Source organism: Amia ocellicauda, chromosome 3, assembly GCF_036373705.1.
Source record: "Amia ocellicauda isolate fAmiCal2 chromosome 3, fAmiCal2.hap1, whole genome shotgun sequence".
Lineage (NCBI taxonomy): Eukaryota > Metazoa > Chordata > Actinopteri > Amiiformes > Amiidae > Amia > Amia ocellicauda.
In genome coordinates this window covers 5,416,231-5,435,887 of record NC_089852.1, presented here as the reverse complement: position 1 = coordinate 5,435,887, position 19,657 = coordinate 5,416,231, and the positions used below count along the sequence as shown (strand labels likewise).

Here is a 19,657-nt window from a genome sequence, read left to right as displayed (position 1 = left end):
TGATTGCCTCCCAGTCTGCCCTCAAGTCTTGTTTGGATTGAACAAGCTCATGTCGGGTTGCAAGTAAAGAAGGCACTGAGCCTTTCGTGTGAAACTTAGATTCTGTATTTATTCCTCTAATGTTACTCCCTTACAAACAATGTACTATAATAAACATTACTATATATGGCTGCTGAAAAGCTCGAAGCACAGTGCTCATTGTTTGATATTGAACAAGGCTAACTGACCTTGTTCAGTAGCAACTGAAACATTTTGTTTCCTATTTTATGAAATAACGTTTTTTATATTGATACCTCATCCCAGGTGCTGTATTTTCTATAGTTGTGTTTTGAATATTAACCCTGCTGTAATTAAAAACCCACTACACATTCAAATTGTCAATTCAACATTTGGTTTGGAAGGGGGTGCGGAATTGATCACCTGTGTTTTATTAAAATGTTTTATATGTATGTAAAATACCATTACAGATGGCCGACAAAATGCATAGCTTGAAGGTTTCACTAGAAACTGGGCCCCTCACATTCAAGGACTGATTATTTTCGAAGGTTTTCTTAGGCAAAGCAATCAAGGCGTCAGTTGGCAAATGTCCTTATTTATGACACAGCCTGGCTGACATGATTTACACAGAGTCTATGAATGAATTTAGCAAAAACAGCAAGTAACCCAAATAAATTAATAACTGTACTATGGTACTATTGTCTGTTGTGATGTTTTATAAATGCAGAAGTTAAAAGGAGAAAGTGTGGTTTTAGAGATCGTATTGAAATTTCCTAACCTGTGTTCCTAAACTGTAAACAGTGCAAGGACTTAAATGAAAACAGGTTAAAGTATCACATAATCCTGCAATTCCCCTGCTGCAAAGTTTAACTATCAGTAGGCAATGGGGTACAACATGTATAACACTCAGATAAAGATATGGTCCTGCCATTGAACTTTTCTGATGTTTATTTAATGACATAACAATTATTTCAACTCCAGCCTGTGATAAAATTAGCATACAATGGATACATGCCTCTTTATGCAGGGAAGTCTATCTGCGTCCAGACTGCAGTATAACATGTCAATTAATGGCTGGATTGCGTGATTCCTTTACAGAGTGAATTCCAAACAAAACAAAGGGCTTTATTTCCCTCAGGTTAAATAAAGTCTGAGCTACTTCCTTCTTCCCTAAACACATTTAGTCTTGGGAATGTATTATTGTTGTTGTTTTAATAATATTATTATTAAATTACAGTATGCATTCTTTAGCTCCTCCTAGAATGTGTTCTTGTATAATTATGACAATTCATCAGGCAAATTCTTTTGTGACTTAAAATTCAAATTCCTATAATAAGAGGGTCTGTTCCGAATACATTTTCTAAAACACTGTCTCTATCCAAGTGCTCCTATCCCTGTGAAGACAAAGGTTTACTTATTCTGCATGGATGGCTCCTGCAGCATTGCTTTAATTTAAAGAATAACAACACGATTATACGCTGCACAATTATGAAAATGGTATATGAAGTTTTATTATAATATTACTTTTATTATAGTAAAAACAGTCATCTTTTGTCATACCTGCAATTAAACCATTTCAACGCACATTTAATGTATATGTTTATGCATCATCCAGAGAAGTTGAATTGCTCTATTTTACACATTTTACTGTATAATAATGGTGTACAATTGCTTTATGTGCTTTGACATCATTATTCCATGTTCCATCATGGCTAGAGAGACCCTACGCAATTTGGAAATTGCATACACAGATATAAGAATGTGCTTCAATCAACCATTTTCCTACCAAAAACAGTTTGAATTTGTGTGGAAATCCCACAATAATCAGCCTTTCATATACATTTTCATATTTCATATTCAACCCTTTTGAATTTGTTTGATCTTGTTCAATATGTTTTTGTAATTAAATAGAAGAACTTAGAAGAACAAAACATACTAAGAAAGGTGCATACTAAGAATTAGATTCTCGTTATTACACATTTAGAGGAAAAGTTACAATATATATCTAATAAAAAATCAATTACTCCTCGAAACCCCTTAAAAACTATCTTTCTAATACATATATTATACATAATTTATTTCATGTGAGAAGCACATCATGCTCTTACACAAGTCTATGCTGTCCTATACAAGACTATACAAGTCTAGACCGATAGGGGTGTTTAAATCGGGTTGTGTTAAAATACTAGGCTGTGCTCCCTGCATGTGAGAAAACATGAGAAGAGTCCAGGCACTCAGCAGAGCAAGTCTTTGGTTGCACTTCTGTATGGTCCACCATTTTTAATTAATTTTTCATTAATTATTACAAATAGAGTTCCAGAACATGATTAAGCAAACGAACAGCACATAGTTCTAATAATAATAATAAGGAAATAAAGTGTGGAAATGAGGAAATCATGTTTGTTAATAATACTCTTTGGTTGACCTTTAAAAGCTGACGAGAGACAGTTGAGTGGGATCTAATCATTAGACAAACTACACAGTTTTTTTATTGTGTGGTTCACAGCTGACAGAGGTTCCTTTCTTTAAAGACTGTTTCATTTTAATTCACCGTCAGAACTCGTGGACAACATTGCTGTGTGTGACTGCTATGTGCACTAGAATGACTTGTTTAAGTATGCTTTTTGTTTTTGTTCAATGCAGATTAAAACATGATGGTCTGCATATGATAACAGTTCTTACTTTATTTGAACCCCTATGTATAAAGTATTGTACCAAATGTAATTGGACAAGCTTCCCTCAGCCAGGAACAGATTGTATCAGAAGACACAGTCTTCTAAGGAGTTGTTTCTTGTGAAGAGAACAGGAACCATTTACTGTTGGCATTGATGCAATTTGATGCTATGTGCCAGTACATCTACCACCACATCATGTCACAACACTGGAAGTGGAATACAGTGGTAGAAGGACAAAAGTCACAGGAACACACCAGAGATGAAATAGAAATATTATCTCTCTGCACCAAAAAGTCCCGTGATCCAGAAGAACATGGATATGCATGGATATCCATCGAAAAGATTGCAGCAGTCATTACAGACCATCACAGACTGACCTACAACATCTTAAATACAATGTGTAGACTCTCTGAGCTGTGTTTTGTAGTATGGGTCACAATATTTAAGCTTTAAATATAGTAATTGTAAACAACTCTTAGTCAATAACATTGAAAATCCAAGAAAGATTACTTTGAGCTAATTAATAGTGATTTATATCCAATGTCTCCAAATGCATCCATATCCAAGGCAAAGTATAACTAGAAGTTGATATAGCAGGAGAATGCAGATATAAACTATAAGTTTACTAAACTTAAATAAAAAAGTACTTTTGGATCAAATATCCTGGCATATCCAATGCATGTATTCTTAACAAGGGCACCTGGATCTGAGGATGACAATCAGACAGACCCATCATGCTTTGCAGTAGATATAATATTCTTCTCCACATAAGCTTCATTTTCTTTTCTTGTAATAAATACGTCGATGATTTTGGTGAAGCCACACTTTGTCTTTTTCTGCACGCTGACCAGTGGTATAACTGGTGCACCAAAAGTGAAGCTCATGGAAATACCCAGTGTGGGGCATGGTCTGTCATGGCAAAACCAGCAGAATGTGTGATTGGGTTTACAGCCCAGCGCAGGTGTGAATTAATTGTAAATGCCTCTTGAACCCAATGTTGCTGTTTTAGTATTTCCCCTAGAGCGACAGAAGGCAGGGCCTCCGCGGTTTGCTCTGTTGAAGAGGACTTCATGTCATTCATACTGTGAAGCATATTTTTCTGTGTGTTTTGGGGCATGTGGGGCAATGGACATTTACCAAAAATTGGGTTAAAAAGGGGGGATATAACTGGACAATTTATTTTTAATAAATACAGATGAATAAAGGAAACACATTTTAACCTAATGCAATTGTGTTAAAGTCATATAGCTTCATTAATATAGTAATTCAGAAAGTCTGAATTCATGCTGTTCCACGAGATTAAACTGTTGTAGTTCAGCATCCTTTTTTACAGAGCCCATTTCGGTCTCTGCTGAGTTGAATTTTGAAATCTTTTGAAATACTAACACATACCAAACCACAAATTCTTCTTTCTCTTTTTTCTCCTTTCTCACAGCAGAACCTGACATGGTCTTGAAACGGGGAAATCTATGGTTGGGGAAAAAAAAATAGAAAAGTGTTTTCTTACAAAATCAACATTGAAAAGTTATTATGGTCCAGGGAGAGTTTAACTGGAAACAGGAATCTCAGAGTACTCCACCCTAATATGGTCTCCATTGAGAAATTTGAAACGCTGACACTATTACATTCCCAAAGGAGAGGCATGATGCTCTTTGGCTCATGCTAAACCCAGATGTGTATTAAATCAATTGGCAGCCAGTCAATATTGAGAGGCAGTTACACCCCCAAAAAAGTAAAATAAATATCGTAGAGAAGACTGAACAAAAACTACATTGTAAAACTAACGGATTAACTAGGCTGTCTCAAAACAAATGACAACAAGGCCAGAGCTGGGACTGTGTAAGAAGTGAATGTTGCAATGAAATGCTCATTACTGTGGGAGTGACTGACAGAGTTGCTCAGGGGCTGAAGGGAATTAACGCCATGCTGTTGTGCATTCCAGTCCATACCTTTGTACTTCCTTCTTCCTTTAAAGAGCTAGTGAAGGCTGTGTACCTCCACACACAGGTGTGTATTGTTTATTTTAAGGACAAATTGCAAGTACATACCATAGTCTATATATTGTTGTTATTTGGGTAGTTTCCAAAGGTTTGTCATTCATGGTTGTGGCCAAGTCCCTCCCTGTTTAGTCAATCCGGCAAGAAGATTAATATAATTAATTCTGAGAAAACCTTATGTTCAGGGTCCCTAACACAATTTTCCTTGAAATCCTCTTGACACCCTCTGGGGAGGTGTGGGGGTGGGTTGGGATAACAGTGTGATGTTTGGCTGGGTGAGGTTGAGGGGTGATGGTAAGCAAGAAACTGAGACTTCAGAATTAAAATGTCAGTCTAGACAACCATGATGTCACCTAACAAACCAACATATTCAAGATGTTTTAAAAAGCTTACTGCAGAGTTATAGTCATTTGCTGATTCATATTACCGGGTAAAATTTGTTTATTTTGGATGCACTCAGGTTCGTAGATTTCAAATTAAGCATGATTTAGAAAAATGCACGCACTCAGTTTGTTGTATTCTGTGTCATTAGCTGTGTCATCATTTATTTGTTTGTTTGTTTTCACTTCCCCCCCTGGGAAAAATAAATTAAACTTTGATATGAAAAGAGAACATGTCACTAGCAGGTTAGTGGGTCCACTTGGGTTCCATTGACTCATAGGTCTTGTTGATGTAGCGCAAATGATGATAACTGTACACCTGTTTTAGTCTGACTAGCATGGGATACATTTTTCAGCTTGAATGAGTTTTTTTCAGCTCATTCTTCTCCAATGTCACATTCCCACTTCACATTGCTCCTCAATCTGATCACAACAGCAACAAACACAAAAGGTCAGTGAGCCTCTCTCTAATGTCGGTATCAAGCCAAATTCTCTTTTGAAACTCTGAAGCTGAACCAAGGCACGCTGCCAAGCTGTAAGGGCATAAATAGACAGGTCTCAGATCCTGGAATGTCCACCTGGTCTCACTGGGCACACGTTCACTGGAAATCAAATCATGGCACTTTCTCCCCCGACTGCAGACAGAGGTCAAGAGACTTTAAGGCCAAAAGTGTCTGTTTTTAAGGACAAATCACATCTTATATGTGAATTGAAAATATGTACAGTGCCAAGAATAAACCCAGAATCACAGCAGAAGGGGAAAATGTGATAATGAACAGAATAGCGCACCAGATACAGCAAAAGAAAAAGTAGGTCAGCCCACCTTGAGGCAGGAAAGAACAAACGGTTCTCTAAGACAGCACTTACAATTGCATCTGCTGTCGCCATGGATTTTCAGCCGCATCTGAAACGCTGTGCTCTTGTGTACTCAGCAGAGATCGTTTCTGTGTTTTATTTCTTGTGCACAAATCCCAGAGTTTCGATGAATCTCAGATTCACAAGCACTTCATGCAAATGCCCTTGTAGAAGACAATAAATCACAACTGACAAATGTCTCACTGAGCAAATGACTTCGACAGATCTGCAGCTGTGCTTATCTGGTACACAAGCACCAACTAGAGAATGCTGGGGTCAAGGAAGTACAGCAAAAGATAAAATCTGTTTCAAAAATCAAGGTTGTGATTTCATCATTGTGTGAAAATAATTGAAATACATGCAAATATAATCCAAACCACGATAAGCAGCAGAAATCTCAATGTCTTTAATCAGCACAAAACCAGACATAAATGTCTGCACAGCTACCTCTGCGTATTTAAACATCTAAGAGAGGATTTTTTTGTTGTTAAATATTTGTGTTAAAATTTTAATTAAAACCATTTCTTTCTTAACAGCTGTTACAAACTATGAAACTAAAATAAGTTCCTGTTAAAGGAACTGTTTCTCATAGGTTTTCGGATAAATTAAATTTTGCTCGATTGTCCTAAAATAACCTCTTACTTAAAATAGGTTTTATTATTTATCAGAATTCATCTGAACCCACTAATGAGATACTGAGTTTCTGCATTGTCACATAAAAGTTAAGGAATACATTAATTTTAAATGAATTTTAAAGAAGAAGAAAATAAAGAAAAATAATGTAAAAATAAATAAATACAATCAAATAGTATTGTAAAAAAAACTTATTTTCAATATATATAAAACAACAAAAATAATTCAACTTGTATACATTTTAGAATGATGGGGGAAATCAAATGCACTAAAACTAATACAAGCAACAGTTCATATTTTCATGTCTGCATTCCACAGAAAAGAAAAAAGAGAGAAAAGCTTATGAAATGAGTTGTAATGGGTCTGTGTTAACTGCTACAGAAAACCCAGATAACTAATGACAGATTTCCTTATTCCAAATAAAATGGTTGTATTTTGCAGGTGGCTGGGCAGGTTTTGAAATACTGCTAATAAAAAGAGCTCCTTTGTTTTTAATAAGGATTTGTGATATTCAGGCATGCCAGGCTTTGATACTTTTGATATTTGTGAGGGATTAAAGAAGAGCTACACAAAAAATGAAAGTCATGTTATTTCAAACTTTCATCTTTAAAAATAGGACATTCTAAACAGAACAAAAAGAAAGAACAATACAAGCTACAACAACAGGTGTTTGTCTACCGGAATGTTTTCCATTAGGTTATTACATGGTGTTTATCATTAGGTCCTGGTCTGACCTCCATTTTAATGGATTTTAAGATTCTTTGTTTAGCTGCATTTATTATTAGTTCTTCAAAAAGTAGTGTAAGACCTTTCTGTTCAGAATACTTGGTTTATCTGTGTCTAACCTGACAGGGATTTGAAGGCAGGCCGCTGCTACCAGCCTCTTAAACTGCAGATGGTAATGACTCGGACTTGGACTCTATGTATATATAACTATGTATACAAAGTCGAGTGCGTATGTTGCTCCAATATAAGTAATACAGTAATACACACTGATTGGAGATATCAATCTCTGGTACTAAGTACTGCAGACAAATTTCACAGAAGGTTGGAAATACGGACTGAGCCGTTTGTCACGCACTTTGCATACAGTAGAGCTGGCAGGAAATACAAATCTGTTTCTTATTTATGGTCCACACCCCCCTCCTCAAGAGAAGGGTGTGGGGATTTCCATTTCACCACCTTTCATACTGCCGACAATAATACTGAAGGGTGGTGGATGAAATGATGTATGTATGTTTAAGTGCATACACATTTATCTTTTTTCATTCTTCATGCTCCAGTTTGAACCGGGTTATACAGTGGTGAATGAACGTGGTGAAAGCATTAAACAGATTTTCTTCTTTACATAATTTTTTTTTTAAACAGTCAATTAAACTATGAGGAAGTGAGACTGTCATTCTCTCTCACAACCTATATATGTAGAGAGGCCAGGAAACCATAGAAAAACATCTGTAGAAAGGTTTTAGTAAAGAGATAAACTTATTTAAACAAACAGTCGTGTGGTTGTCTAATTTTACAGCTGTGGATTTATAAAAATTTTGATCTCTATAGTATATAGTATATTGATTTTCATTTGGTTCAGACAGATTGCTCTAGCATTTATTCCACCTACCCAGACAAACCCTTTACTTTATCAAATGTCTGATGATTTGAACAGAGATGGGCGTTCTATATGTTTGTGGTTTTTCAGGTCAACATGATAGATTGCATAATAGTGACACATATATCATTGCTATACCATAAATTAACAACTATAAAGACTGTTTGTTGTTGTTAACAGTAATTCCAGGATATTTTCTCTTTACGCTTTGGCCCATTTTAACTTCTAAGTTCATAATATATTGTATTTTTAACTACTAGCTAACGTTATGGTAATTTCACAATACTTTGAATGCGTATCAATTAATTACTGGGATGAGTCAAAAAGTCTTCTCCTTTTGAGAATACATTTGCATAAGATCAATTGTTGCCACAAAGTACAAGGGTCATTGTTTCCTAGGGGGCAAATATTCCTGGCTGACATTATTGAAGGATAAGAGTTCAAACCCTAACCAAGTCATCCATCACAGAGATAAAATCACCAGGCTAGAGCCATGAAGTTCAAAATCTTAACAGAACATCGTGCATGGGCATCGTACAAGGACTACGTGTGCTTTTTTCAAAAATAATTATTTCATTTGCAGTTCCGAGCAGAATAAATGGGAACAACTGCTTTGATGAAGTCGTATGCCCTCATAATGCAACATGAACACTTTTTTCTTATATTCGGTACACTGTGAAAGAAGAGGAAGTAAGTAATGGGGCCTCCTTCACAAAAGAGAAGTAGATTATAGGCAATCTTGGCATGAATGAAAGGTAATCTTTGGTTACTTTACAGAGTGTGAAAAGAGACAATTAAATCCCTGTGAAAGTGGGACAGCTATTTTGTTATATATATATAGAGTGAGATGCATGTACATGTAATGAAAATGGGGATGACCTAGTTCAAAATCTGGGACATCAGGCATAATTCATGTATTACTGTGGTTTACGTGTATATTCTGCCCGTGTGTTGGTCATTTGGTTTTCATTATCCCACAGCATTGTGCTCTCCTTTGCACTTGTATTGGGTTACCTTCACCTGATCAGTCAAAGCCGCTTTCTGGGGACATCTGAGGAGGCGAAGATCACAGGCTTTCCTTTGGATTATCTAGGATAGAGTAGTTTAGCCAGGATTACAAGCTATAAGGGTTAACGCTGTTCAAACCAATTTATCAACAAAATATTCTGCAAAAACAAAAGTCGCCTTACCTTTCTGAACTTATCAAAACATAAGAAATTAATCTCCTTCTTTTAAAACATATCTGTATTTCAAAATACAAATATTTGGAGTATTTGGATGTAGGCCTTGACCTACTTCATACTTCAATATCAAGGGATTTATGAAGAACCGCTAAAAAAATGTTTATTAAATAAAAAAATGCTTAAATCATTAAGTTTAGATAACCATTGACACCCAGAACCACAAATCCCAGAACGAGTAGCGTTGTTCTCAATTCTAAACACAGAATTATGGGATGCCGTTCAAACCTGTACCACAAATGGATATACCAGTAAATGTCATGTACCAAAATTAATATATAAAAAAAATGTAAATATGTCATATCAAAATGGATGTATATCAAAGTTACGTGGCTGTGATCTTGCATTGGAGTTGTGCATTTTCCATTTCAGACATGTCGTCAGGCTGAAAAAAGTGAATTGACTGCGAACCACTGCACAACGCACAAGAGCTGAGCAAGATTTCTGCCATGTGACCGATACATATGCATTGAACTTGATATACACATTTTGGTATAGGAGATATTTACTTTGCAATTTTTTATATACAATAAACAAACTTTGCCATATTATACAGCCACCTTAGATGACCTATTTACCTTCCCATATGGTAAATAATTTTTATAATCATAAATCATAATCCTGTTCAAAAGAACACTCTGCACTGACAAGATACCAAACTCGGGGGTTCACAATTCTGCCTTTCCTTTCTCACGGCAGCTTTATCTACCAGTGCACTTTGTTCTAGTTTTTTAGTTTTTTTAAATGAAGTGAACATTGCTAAATCATTTATCAGTGAAAAACATTTTCCAAGACTTGACATGTCCATCTGTATTGACCCCTTAAAAGATTAACAGTACTTTCAGAAGATCAGGAACAAATCCTTGCACCTGGAGCCAAGTCATGAAAATCCACCTATACTTATTCAGCACCTTATCTTTGAAGAGCTGAACAAAGGTTTCCTGGGTCAAGGCTTGTGGTCTTACTTCATTTACAAGAAACAAAGGGTTAAGAAAAACAAAATCTTTAGCATTAGAGCTTCTAACTTCTTGGAATCGGCTTAAGTATCACTTCAAAATGTATGCCCCGAGGATCTTTTAGTTGTGGGAAATGTTGCGGAGGGTGAATTAAGTGTTTAAAAGTGGTTCCATGTCTGCAGCTGTGCACTGTAGAAATGTGAGGTCACTTGCGGGCACATATAATTAGGACAGTGCCAGCCTGTCATTGGTTGTGCTTTAGCGAGCTTTCATTTGGTCTTCCCTTTTAATTAGGTTTAGACTGAGCTCAAAATTCTAGGAAGCCCAATTTCAACACAACAGAACAGATAAAGACTCTTACAGAGTTCCGCATTCTTGGCGTCAAGATTTTCAAAAGAAACAGATACCAAGCAGACATGCAGAAACACTCTTACGAAAGCAAAGCAAACATCATTAGTCTCCCCCACGCAATCACTGGTTTTGTAAATGTGTTGAAATGAGGGATTTTAAAACTTCCAACACTATTTTATGCAAGCAGACAAGCACGTTACATTTTCTCCACACAAGATAAAGAATCTACATTTACGCTAGTGTTTATTCGTCTGCACCATGGTACTTTGGATATACGTCAGCAGTGCAGGCTGCAGTACCTGGACCACACTGAAAACACCAAAACACAAAAAGTACAAAAACAATGAACAGAGATGTGTCAATTACGCTTTAATTCACATAAGATAGTGGATACATTACAATGACTTAATAACTTACAGTGTCTTAATGCTTTATAAAATATACACTATTGTGATAACTGAAGGAGGAAAGAAACGAGAGCCCGGACGAGGCACAGTGTTAAGCACTGACAGACACCAGGTTGCTTAGGCCGCTGAAGTAGGATTTCTCCCTCTCGCTCATCACCTCGAAGTGTAGTGGTCTTCTGCAGAAGTTACATTCAGCCGAAGAATGGGGTTTCAGAGCCAAACCAACTTCTTTCCAGGTTTTCACCAGTTTCTCTGTGGGTAGAATTACATTTTTTCCATGAAACTGTACCGAAGAGCACAGGCGGCCTTCTTTAACCACAGCCATTAATACGTGATCAGTTCTCAGAAATCAGTTAACCTTTTGTAGTTAAGAAGATTTGAAGCTGCGTTTGAACGGTGTTAGGCCTCTTAAAAATAATTACCTAGGAAGTAGTTCATCATCTGTGGGGTGTGGTGGGGCGTGGGGGCGATGCGCAGGAGTTCGTCCCCGCGGGCCACGGTGGGGTAGTTAATGGCTTGCACGTAGATGCTGTACCGGCTCATCATGATATCGCACACTTCGGTATTCTTCGCTGCATCTGAAACCTGGACACAAAAAACAGACAAAGTATGAATGGGAGGATGTGCGAATTCTTCTCTCTCATTACCAAATATGGTTTTCATTTAAGAAGAACCACCAAGAAATTAAGAAGCATATTTTGTCTCTATATTCTTTCCTTACCCTGATGGGAATGATGTGACTCGGGCAGTGAACCACCGGCAGCCCCGCATCCATCAGCATCTGCCGGAGCAGCTTGACGTTGCGCTGGTGTTTGCGCCTCAGTGCCCGTCCCTCCTCACTCTTCAGCGTCTGGATGGATTCCTTGGCGCCAGCCAGCAACATGGGGGGCAGGGAGGTGGTGAAGATGAAGCCGGCAGCGTAGGACCGCACGGTGTCGATGAGGGTGGCGGTGCTGGCGACGTAACCCCCCACACAGCCAAAAGCTTTGCCTAACGAGAAGGAAAAAAAATAAAATAAAAAATCCCTTTGTTTCCTTCCCCGCACAATGAGGTAAGCAATTAAATGAGGCATGATTTACATTTCACAATAGCAATTGATGAGAAGTAGTGACTCAAGACATTTTCTCCTTTCTTCTTGGGGATTACATTATTTGTCATTTAGCTGACGCTCTTATCCAGGGCAACTTACATTTGTAAGTCCAGAGCCCTAACCACTACTCCACAGTGCTGCCGGTTTAAATGGCAAAGAAAATGTTTACTAGTGCCCAGCTACTGGAAGTTTTTTTAAATGGTGAGAAAGGCAAGTCTTTTTGATGATTTTTCTTTTCAATCCCGTGTATAAATGAGCAGCTTATGCCGAGTCATTATGACAAATCCCAATTACAGACAAACGCACAACAGAAGTGGCTTTGTTTTCACTACAGTTCTGGCTCTGACATGCCCTTACTGTTGTCTGAGCTTAATTATAAACTCAAAATGTTGGGATAAAAACAAGCTCTCCTTTATGTTTTACAGAGAAAAAAGAAATGTAATCCGACTGACTAAAGATTAACAACTATTTAATTTACTTTCAAATCTCTCCTTATACGATTCATACAGTCCGAAATACATTTGATCTGACTAATTAGGTAATGTTATTCTACCACACTCACAAGCACGTAGCCCTAAACCATAATTGAAGGATTTAGTTCTCCGGAGGCTTGAATAACAGGGGGGAAAGCAGGCCTGGGTTTCCTAGCAACAGGTTAGCAGCTCTTGTTGCCTTAAAATGTCATTGATAAATTAAGAGCCTTATCAAGGGCTGTACCCATCTGCTTTTGAAAACAGACCATCTTCACACAAAGCCACTGACTTTATTCAATATAACCCCCCTCCTCTACAGTGAATCTCCCCTGTGAAAAGAGGAAATTAAAACTGCAGATCTCCCTTGACACACTTTCCTGTGGTAAACAACATGAAGGTGCAGAAACTGACACAGCTAGAAATCCTTACCTAGCGTGCCAGAGATGATGTCCATCTTATGCATGATCCCATCCCGGTCTCCTATGCCCCCCCCTCGAGGCCCATACAGCCCGACCGCGTGAACCTCGTCAACAAAGGTGATGGCTCCGAATTCATGGGACACATCACACATCTCCTCCAGGGGACACACCGCACCTGCGAAGGAAGAGGTTCCTTAGTTAACAGACCTAGTCAGCTCTCACGGATTTGAAGCTGTGCAAACTAAGAGACGGATCACAAGCCAACACTTCAAAGATCAAGCGTTTCCACTCACCATCCATCGAGTGCACCGTTTCAAAAGCCACGATTTTTGGAGTGGACGGATCAGACTTGGCCAGCATTTCTCGGAGGTGATTCGGGTCATTGTGACGGAAGATAAACTTGGGGACCCCGCTGTTCCGGATTCCTTGGATCATTGAAGCATGATTCCCAGAATCCGAGTAAATCTCACAGCCTGAAAACCATAAAAAAAAAAGCAAAAACACAGGTTTTAGAACAAGCGAGACTTGAATTTCACAGTATTTGCTTAAGCTCTGAAGGAGTATTGCACCGTACCTGGCAGCATTTTGGCCAACGTGAAAAGTGTGGAGTCATTCGCCACGAAGCAGGAGGAGAAGAGAAGAGCTGCATCTTTGCCGTGAAGGTCCGCCAGCTCATGCTCCAGGTCCACGTGAAACTTGCTTGTTCCAGAGATGTTTCGCGTACCTCCGGCTCCAGCCCCATGTTGCCTTAAAGTATCCCTGCGAACAAAAATGTGAATTAGTGACTCTTCACTTCCAGATCGAGGACTTCTTCACGGCGTTTCACAGCACTCACATGATCGAACGAACCACCCGGGGGTGGCGGCTCATGCCCAGGTAGTCGTTGCTACACCACACGGAGACGTCTTTCTTGGAGGTCAGGGAATCGGAGTAGTCGTCAGCCATTGGGAACGTTTCCGCTTTCCTATTCACGGTCTTAAACACCCGGTACGTGTGGTCACTCTTCTTTTCTTCGATCTTCTTTTCGAAGAACTTGTCATAATGGAAGCTAGACACAGCTGCAAGAGGGACAAACACACAACACCACACAAATGTTAAAATATGAAGCGAATCCCTCAAATCTGGACATCACTAAATAGACTACCATCATGGCTTTTATTAGTATCTTTCAATCAAATATTCTCTCATTAACTTTACATGGAAAAACTTTTGTCATTTTTTTTTGTCATTGTTACTCGGGCAATGTCCATTGTTTCAGTAGGCGGGTCATTGACAATGAAAATGAAACTATTTGGATGAGTTTAAGGGGCAGCTTAAAAGAAAGAAGTAACTGAATAAAAAAAATACAAAAGTGAGAAGTTTTTATATGAATTTGAACTTCTGCATGTTTCACAATAGCATTAACAGTAAAGCTTGACCACACATCACTACTGCAGAGATCAGAGGATCTTTACAACCCATCTCATAAACTATCCCCATCACAGAAAAGGCAATAGGACTCTGTTACTTCCTTAACTATCTAATGTTGATTTCTCTTACACTTGGGCATGTTGTCCTGCAGCAGATGGGAGACCCGGGTGGGACGCTGCTTCAGTAAGTTCTTCAGGATACTGCCCTGGTCCTCTCGGTCAGCCTTGGTGATATTGACCACAGTTGGGTTTACAGGGGACTCAGCCAGCTCTGTACAAGGGAAACATTAATTACGAATGAATATAAATGTTGACATCAGGAGAATGCACATACTGACTAGAGGGCATGAATAACTAAATGTCTTTGTCTGAACAAGTGTTCTCTTCAGAGCACCAATGAAGCTTAAGTCTACTATGAGAATATGGGTACAAAGCCTAGGCTGTCTTTAGCCCTGTGCCCAGCTGACTGCTGATATCGTCCTCACCTTTCCGGACCACGTGCATCTCCTGTACGTCCTCCTGTAGCTCCATGCTGGCCTGGCAGAACACATTGCTGTTTCCCTGGCCCATCTCAGCCGCGAGAAAGGGGCACCTAGAAGAAGCCGTTTGATTGGGTGGGGGGACTGGGTGACCACTGGGGAGCTTGGGAGTTTGCCTGGGACCTAAGTAAGACATGAAAACTAAAATATGAATACACATACACAGTACCTGGAAAGGCTGAAGTTGTAACTAAAATACAGTCCACAATCATTAAATGTGATTTAACCATTCATGTTCATTACTACCAATACCAAGTTAAATCACAGAACTGTTGACCGAACAAACATGATACAATGTGAAGAGAAAAGCGTTAAATTAAATTAGATATCCCACAAGAATTAGCAAACTTAATCAGTTATAAATCATAATTTTCCTCTTTAATGGGATGCCTTTCTTCTACTACAGTAACAAAGGAAAATACTTGTGCAATCCATGTTCAGTTTCACACACTCACGGACACTTCTGCTGCCACCATCAAAACAAATGGCTTACCCTCATTAGTTGGAGTCGTTTCCTTGGTCTCCTGGCAATTAGCAGCAGAAGTAGTGAGGGTACGAGCAAAAGGTCTTGATGCCAGGTTCATCATCACGGGACATTTCTGAGCGTAGAAAACCAGAGACTTTCCTGCTTTCTGGAGAAATGTCTGGGGGACCCGAGACAAGAAGGGGCAGCGACGAATGAGGGTGTCCATTTTGATCTTTGATTGTCTTAATCTGAAATGAGGGGGGAAAATAAAAAAAAAATCAGTAAAAAGGATCAACCACCAGGGCTTTAAGATATACTCCACTCTTTTATAAGGATTATTAAAGCAAATTTCACCAATTGAATACTAATTTCACCAAGAACAGAATCTTTACAAAACCACTGATACTAATCAATATATTTATAATAAAGAAAGGTACAGTACAAATGCAACACAAATCAACTAATGACATTTTCATGGTTTGAAGAGGATACATTATTGTTTGTTTGTTTGTATCCATCTTCAAGCTTAGTAATAATATAAGCATGACTCATAAAATGCTTCTAAGCATGAGTGTAATAAACATTTAAAATCCTGGAATCTTCTACACCCAAAAGGGAATTCTATTTAAGTACAAATCTTAACCAGAACATTATCTATTTTGAATTAACTTTTTACAAAAGGAGCAAAATATCTTCAACAAGAACATTTAGCCTTTTAACTTTTACATTTATAACTAGCTCTTCAACATTTTGGTTGATTAGTTAAATGAAAGTTTGTCTGTCTTAATCAAACTATTCTCACTGTCTACATAAAAGAAAATTAGTTAATTTAAATATATTTAAAACTCAAATAGATAAATGCACTAAAACATTTTGGTATACACAAAACTGACATTTAACAAAATGTTATGACTTAGATTACACCATCCCGTACAGTTTACATACATTTATTACATACTAATAAATTAGTTGTTCTCCATTTACCTGAAAACTTCCCGTTCATATTTCATACAACACAACACCAACACAGTACGAAACATGGCTCTACCCACACTTCCCAATGCAAAATAAACCAACTGCAAGAACAGATTCACAAAAGAACACACGGCATAAATATCAGCTGCAAGTGACATGCCCACAAAGACAGCATCTCTTGAAAGTCAATAAGGACAGCAGGATGAACTACAGCACACATATCGATTTCATTATCTGAAAAGGAAATGTAAAAAAAGACTAAAAAACTAAAGTCCATAATAACAAATACAAATAGATTTAAACATAAGTGACCTACCTAGGAAAAATATTCATCGTAATTTTTTGGATGTCTCTTTGCTCTTCTTATAAATAAAAATGATGCAGAAAGCTTGCGCTGGGTGAGCTCATTTAACACCTTTAACCTACTGAGTTATATAGGTTAGAGAGCTTCTGTATACACCTTGCTAAGCCCCACCTACATACATGGTAGGAAACTGAAAAGGATTTCCCCCCCCCGTCGTACCTTTACTATCCTAGGAATTCAATGGGCAGGGATATTACAAGAAAGTACCTGCCTAACAACTAGAAAATTAACTTTTTGGGCACACTGTCTGATGTCAGTCTAACTTCAACCATAAGGTTTACTAAACATTACCACAGCCTACTTTCACTAAAAGCAAACAACAATAACTAACAATTTACAGAGACCAAAAACTATTATGGGAAGATAAATGTCCAAGGCATTAAAAATATGCATTTCTTAAACATACATTCAGTATGTTAGCCATAAAAGGGGGGACCATTTCTAGATTATGAGTGCCTCACGAGAGACTATGCCTTCTTCAATTAAAACTGTTCCAGAAATAAAATGAATCTTTGGGTCTTTAAATCTCATTATGACGTACCACGTTCCAGGGCAGATATTATAATCCTAGTGTAAAGACAACCACACCAACAAAATAATAGAACTAATTAAAAATCCTCATTTGCCACAGACCTTGACAAAAGTCAACACTTACCATAATAACAGTATGGTGTGTAGGTACTTAAGTGAACAACACTTAATTCAAGGACTGTTTTTTTCATAACACTGTACAGTATAGAAGTAGTTGCTCAAAACGAATCCCCACTTAGAAAGCCATCTGCCAACTTTGTTTTGTAGACACTTGGTTGTATCCCAGTCTCAACCCATGAACTACAATACACATTCATCAACAGAGAATGGGTGACATATCTACAGAGGAAATGGATATCCTCTCTGATCAGGGAAGAGGCAGGTCTCAAACTGCTGTCCCCAGTGCCCTGCATGTGTTCCCGCAACACCTGAAAAACCGGCCCGCCCGGTGGAAAGCAGGTTTCAAAAGAAATTCCCCGTGACTGATTATTGAATGGGCTTTGATTTCCAAAAACTGGACACGCAATGCATCATATTAGCACAGACACATAACCAACATACAGCATACGTTTTAATCCGAGGAGGAAATAACACAGTAAATCAAGTTTTTCAATCACATTTCCATACATAAGCACAACATACAGTCAGTTTAAACAGATCGATATTGGATTATCAGCTTTTTCATTCTAGAATGCAAGACCTTATATTCTGTTTACTATACATCTCATACACTTGTGTAAACTGCGAATTTGTAAAATGGATTATGCCTTGAATTGCACCGTATCATTGCGCTTATATGTTGTAAATCGCCCTGGACAAGAGCGTCTGCTAAGAAATAAATAATAATACTGGCAATAAAAAGAAATACATCACGATAATCTTAGTTTGACCCCAGTCGACCACCGTCCAAGATATGAGGTACATGGGCAGCACTGCATAACAAGGCGAATGACCCGGGCAAACAACATTCAAACAAACAAGCTGAGCCCCATCACCACGAACATCACCTATAAATTATAATAGCTTACAGAGAGATAGAAAAGTATACCAGTACGATTTGAAGTTACTCGTTTCATGCTGGCCTGTAAGACTGTATTTGTGCCTCCCTACAGTGATACCATCACACGCTTCTTCGTATATAAAAATGGTCACAGTTCCTACCTCTGTTACTTTAAGACTATATTCCCAGTGTAGTCGTCCCCGTGTGTCTGTAATGTTGTGAATATCGAGGGTTTAAAGGTGTATTTCGGATTTATTTGCCGTTTCTTCCTGGATGCTGCCTGTTGCAATACACTGAGGACGAACGTAAGGACAGGCGGTGCGCAACCGGCTTTAACAACAGCAGCGTCACTCTCGCGAGAGGATGACGCTCAACTCTCGTCCCTGCTGTGACCCACATTTGCTATTTTATTAAAATACCAAACGAAAAACAACAACAACATGTATAGGTTATCTTTGACTTTTTAAACGTATGTACAAACCGGTAAAGATAGGCAGTTATGTTTCTCGGGTGTTGTTAAAAAGTTTTTCAGGACTGTGAAGGAGAGTTTATGTCCCGATTAGAGGCGTGTGCCTATGACGTCATTATTGTACCCTAGACATCAAAGGCTGACAATCCAGTGGTGGTGAAACATTTCTGGCCAAAGGGCTCCCTCTACAGGTTGCTGTGCATTGTCCGTGCAAAAGTAGGGCATTGTTGAGTATAGTACAGAACAATACCACACAATCATAACACAGGCTACAGCCTACAGTATACAGTGTATCAGTGCAGTAAAGCATATTGTAACACACGTGTTATTATGATGATGATTTATTTCTTAGCAGACGCCCAGTCACACTCAGTAATTTATAGTGTATAGTGGTTCCCAAACCGGTCCTAGGGGACCCCCTACCCTGCTGGCTTTTGTTCCAACCGAGCTCTCAATTACTTAATTGAACCTTAATTTGAAGTAACAATCTGCTTAGATTTTACTTTTTAAATTGTGTAAGAAAATAGTTGTTTCTTCAATATGTTTTTTAATATAATTCTATACTTAACTTAAAACCCCTACTGTTTAAAATAATGAAAAGTCTCTGATTTAGGAAATGATTAGTTCAATTATGGTTTTAATTAAGTAATTGAGAGCTCGGTTGGAACAAAAAACAGCAGGGTAGGGGGTCCCCCAGGACCGGTTTGGGAACCACTGGTATAGTGTATTTATTCATAATACATTTTTTTTTAAATTCAGATCTGATTTGATGTCGTCTGTCCCTGAATAAGATGATGCATTATGTTATATTGCTTTAGGTATGCATG

The 19,657-nt window shown here is 38.1% G+C and overlaps 1 protein-coding gene across 4 annotated transcripts; it reads right to left on the bottom strand.

The window, feature by feature from the left end:
• Window positions 1-11,042: 11,042 nt before the first annotated feature.
• On the bottom strand, window positions 11,043-18,689 carry alas1 (aminolevulinate, delta-, synthase 1). Of its 4 annotated transcripts, none has more exons than XM_066697872.1 (11): window positions 18,523-18,689; window positions 15,519-15,739; window positions 14,972-15,148; window positions 14,617-14,757; window positions 13,913-14,135; window positions 13,652-13,836; window positions 13,371-13,550; window positions 13,088-13,252; window positions 11,817-12,085; window positions 11,518-11,680; window positions 11,043-11,347 (listed from the first exon to the last, which is right to left on the bottom strand). In XM_066697872.1, exons 2-11 carry the CDS (start codon window positions 15,715-15,717, stop codon window positions 11,187-11,189), a joined length of 1,863 nt encoding a protein of 620 aa, XP_066553969.1. In that variant the 5' UTR covers window positions 15,718-15,739; window positions 18,523-18,689; the 3' UTR covers window positions 11,043-11,186. The 4 variants fall into 4 exon arrangements, with proteins under 4 accessions (XP_066553969.1, XP_066553970.1, XP_066553968.1 ...); XM_066697873.1 differs by lacking the exon at window positions 18,523-18,689 and adding an exon at window positions 17,486-17,622; XM_066697871.1 differs by lacking the exon at window positions 18,523-18,689 and adding an exon at window positions 16,783-16,893.
• Window positions 18,690-19,657: the final 968 nt, after the last annotated feature.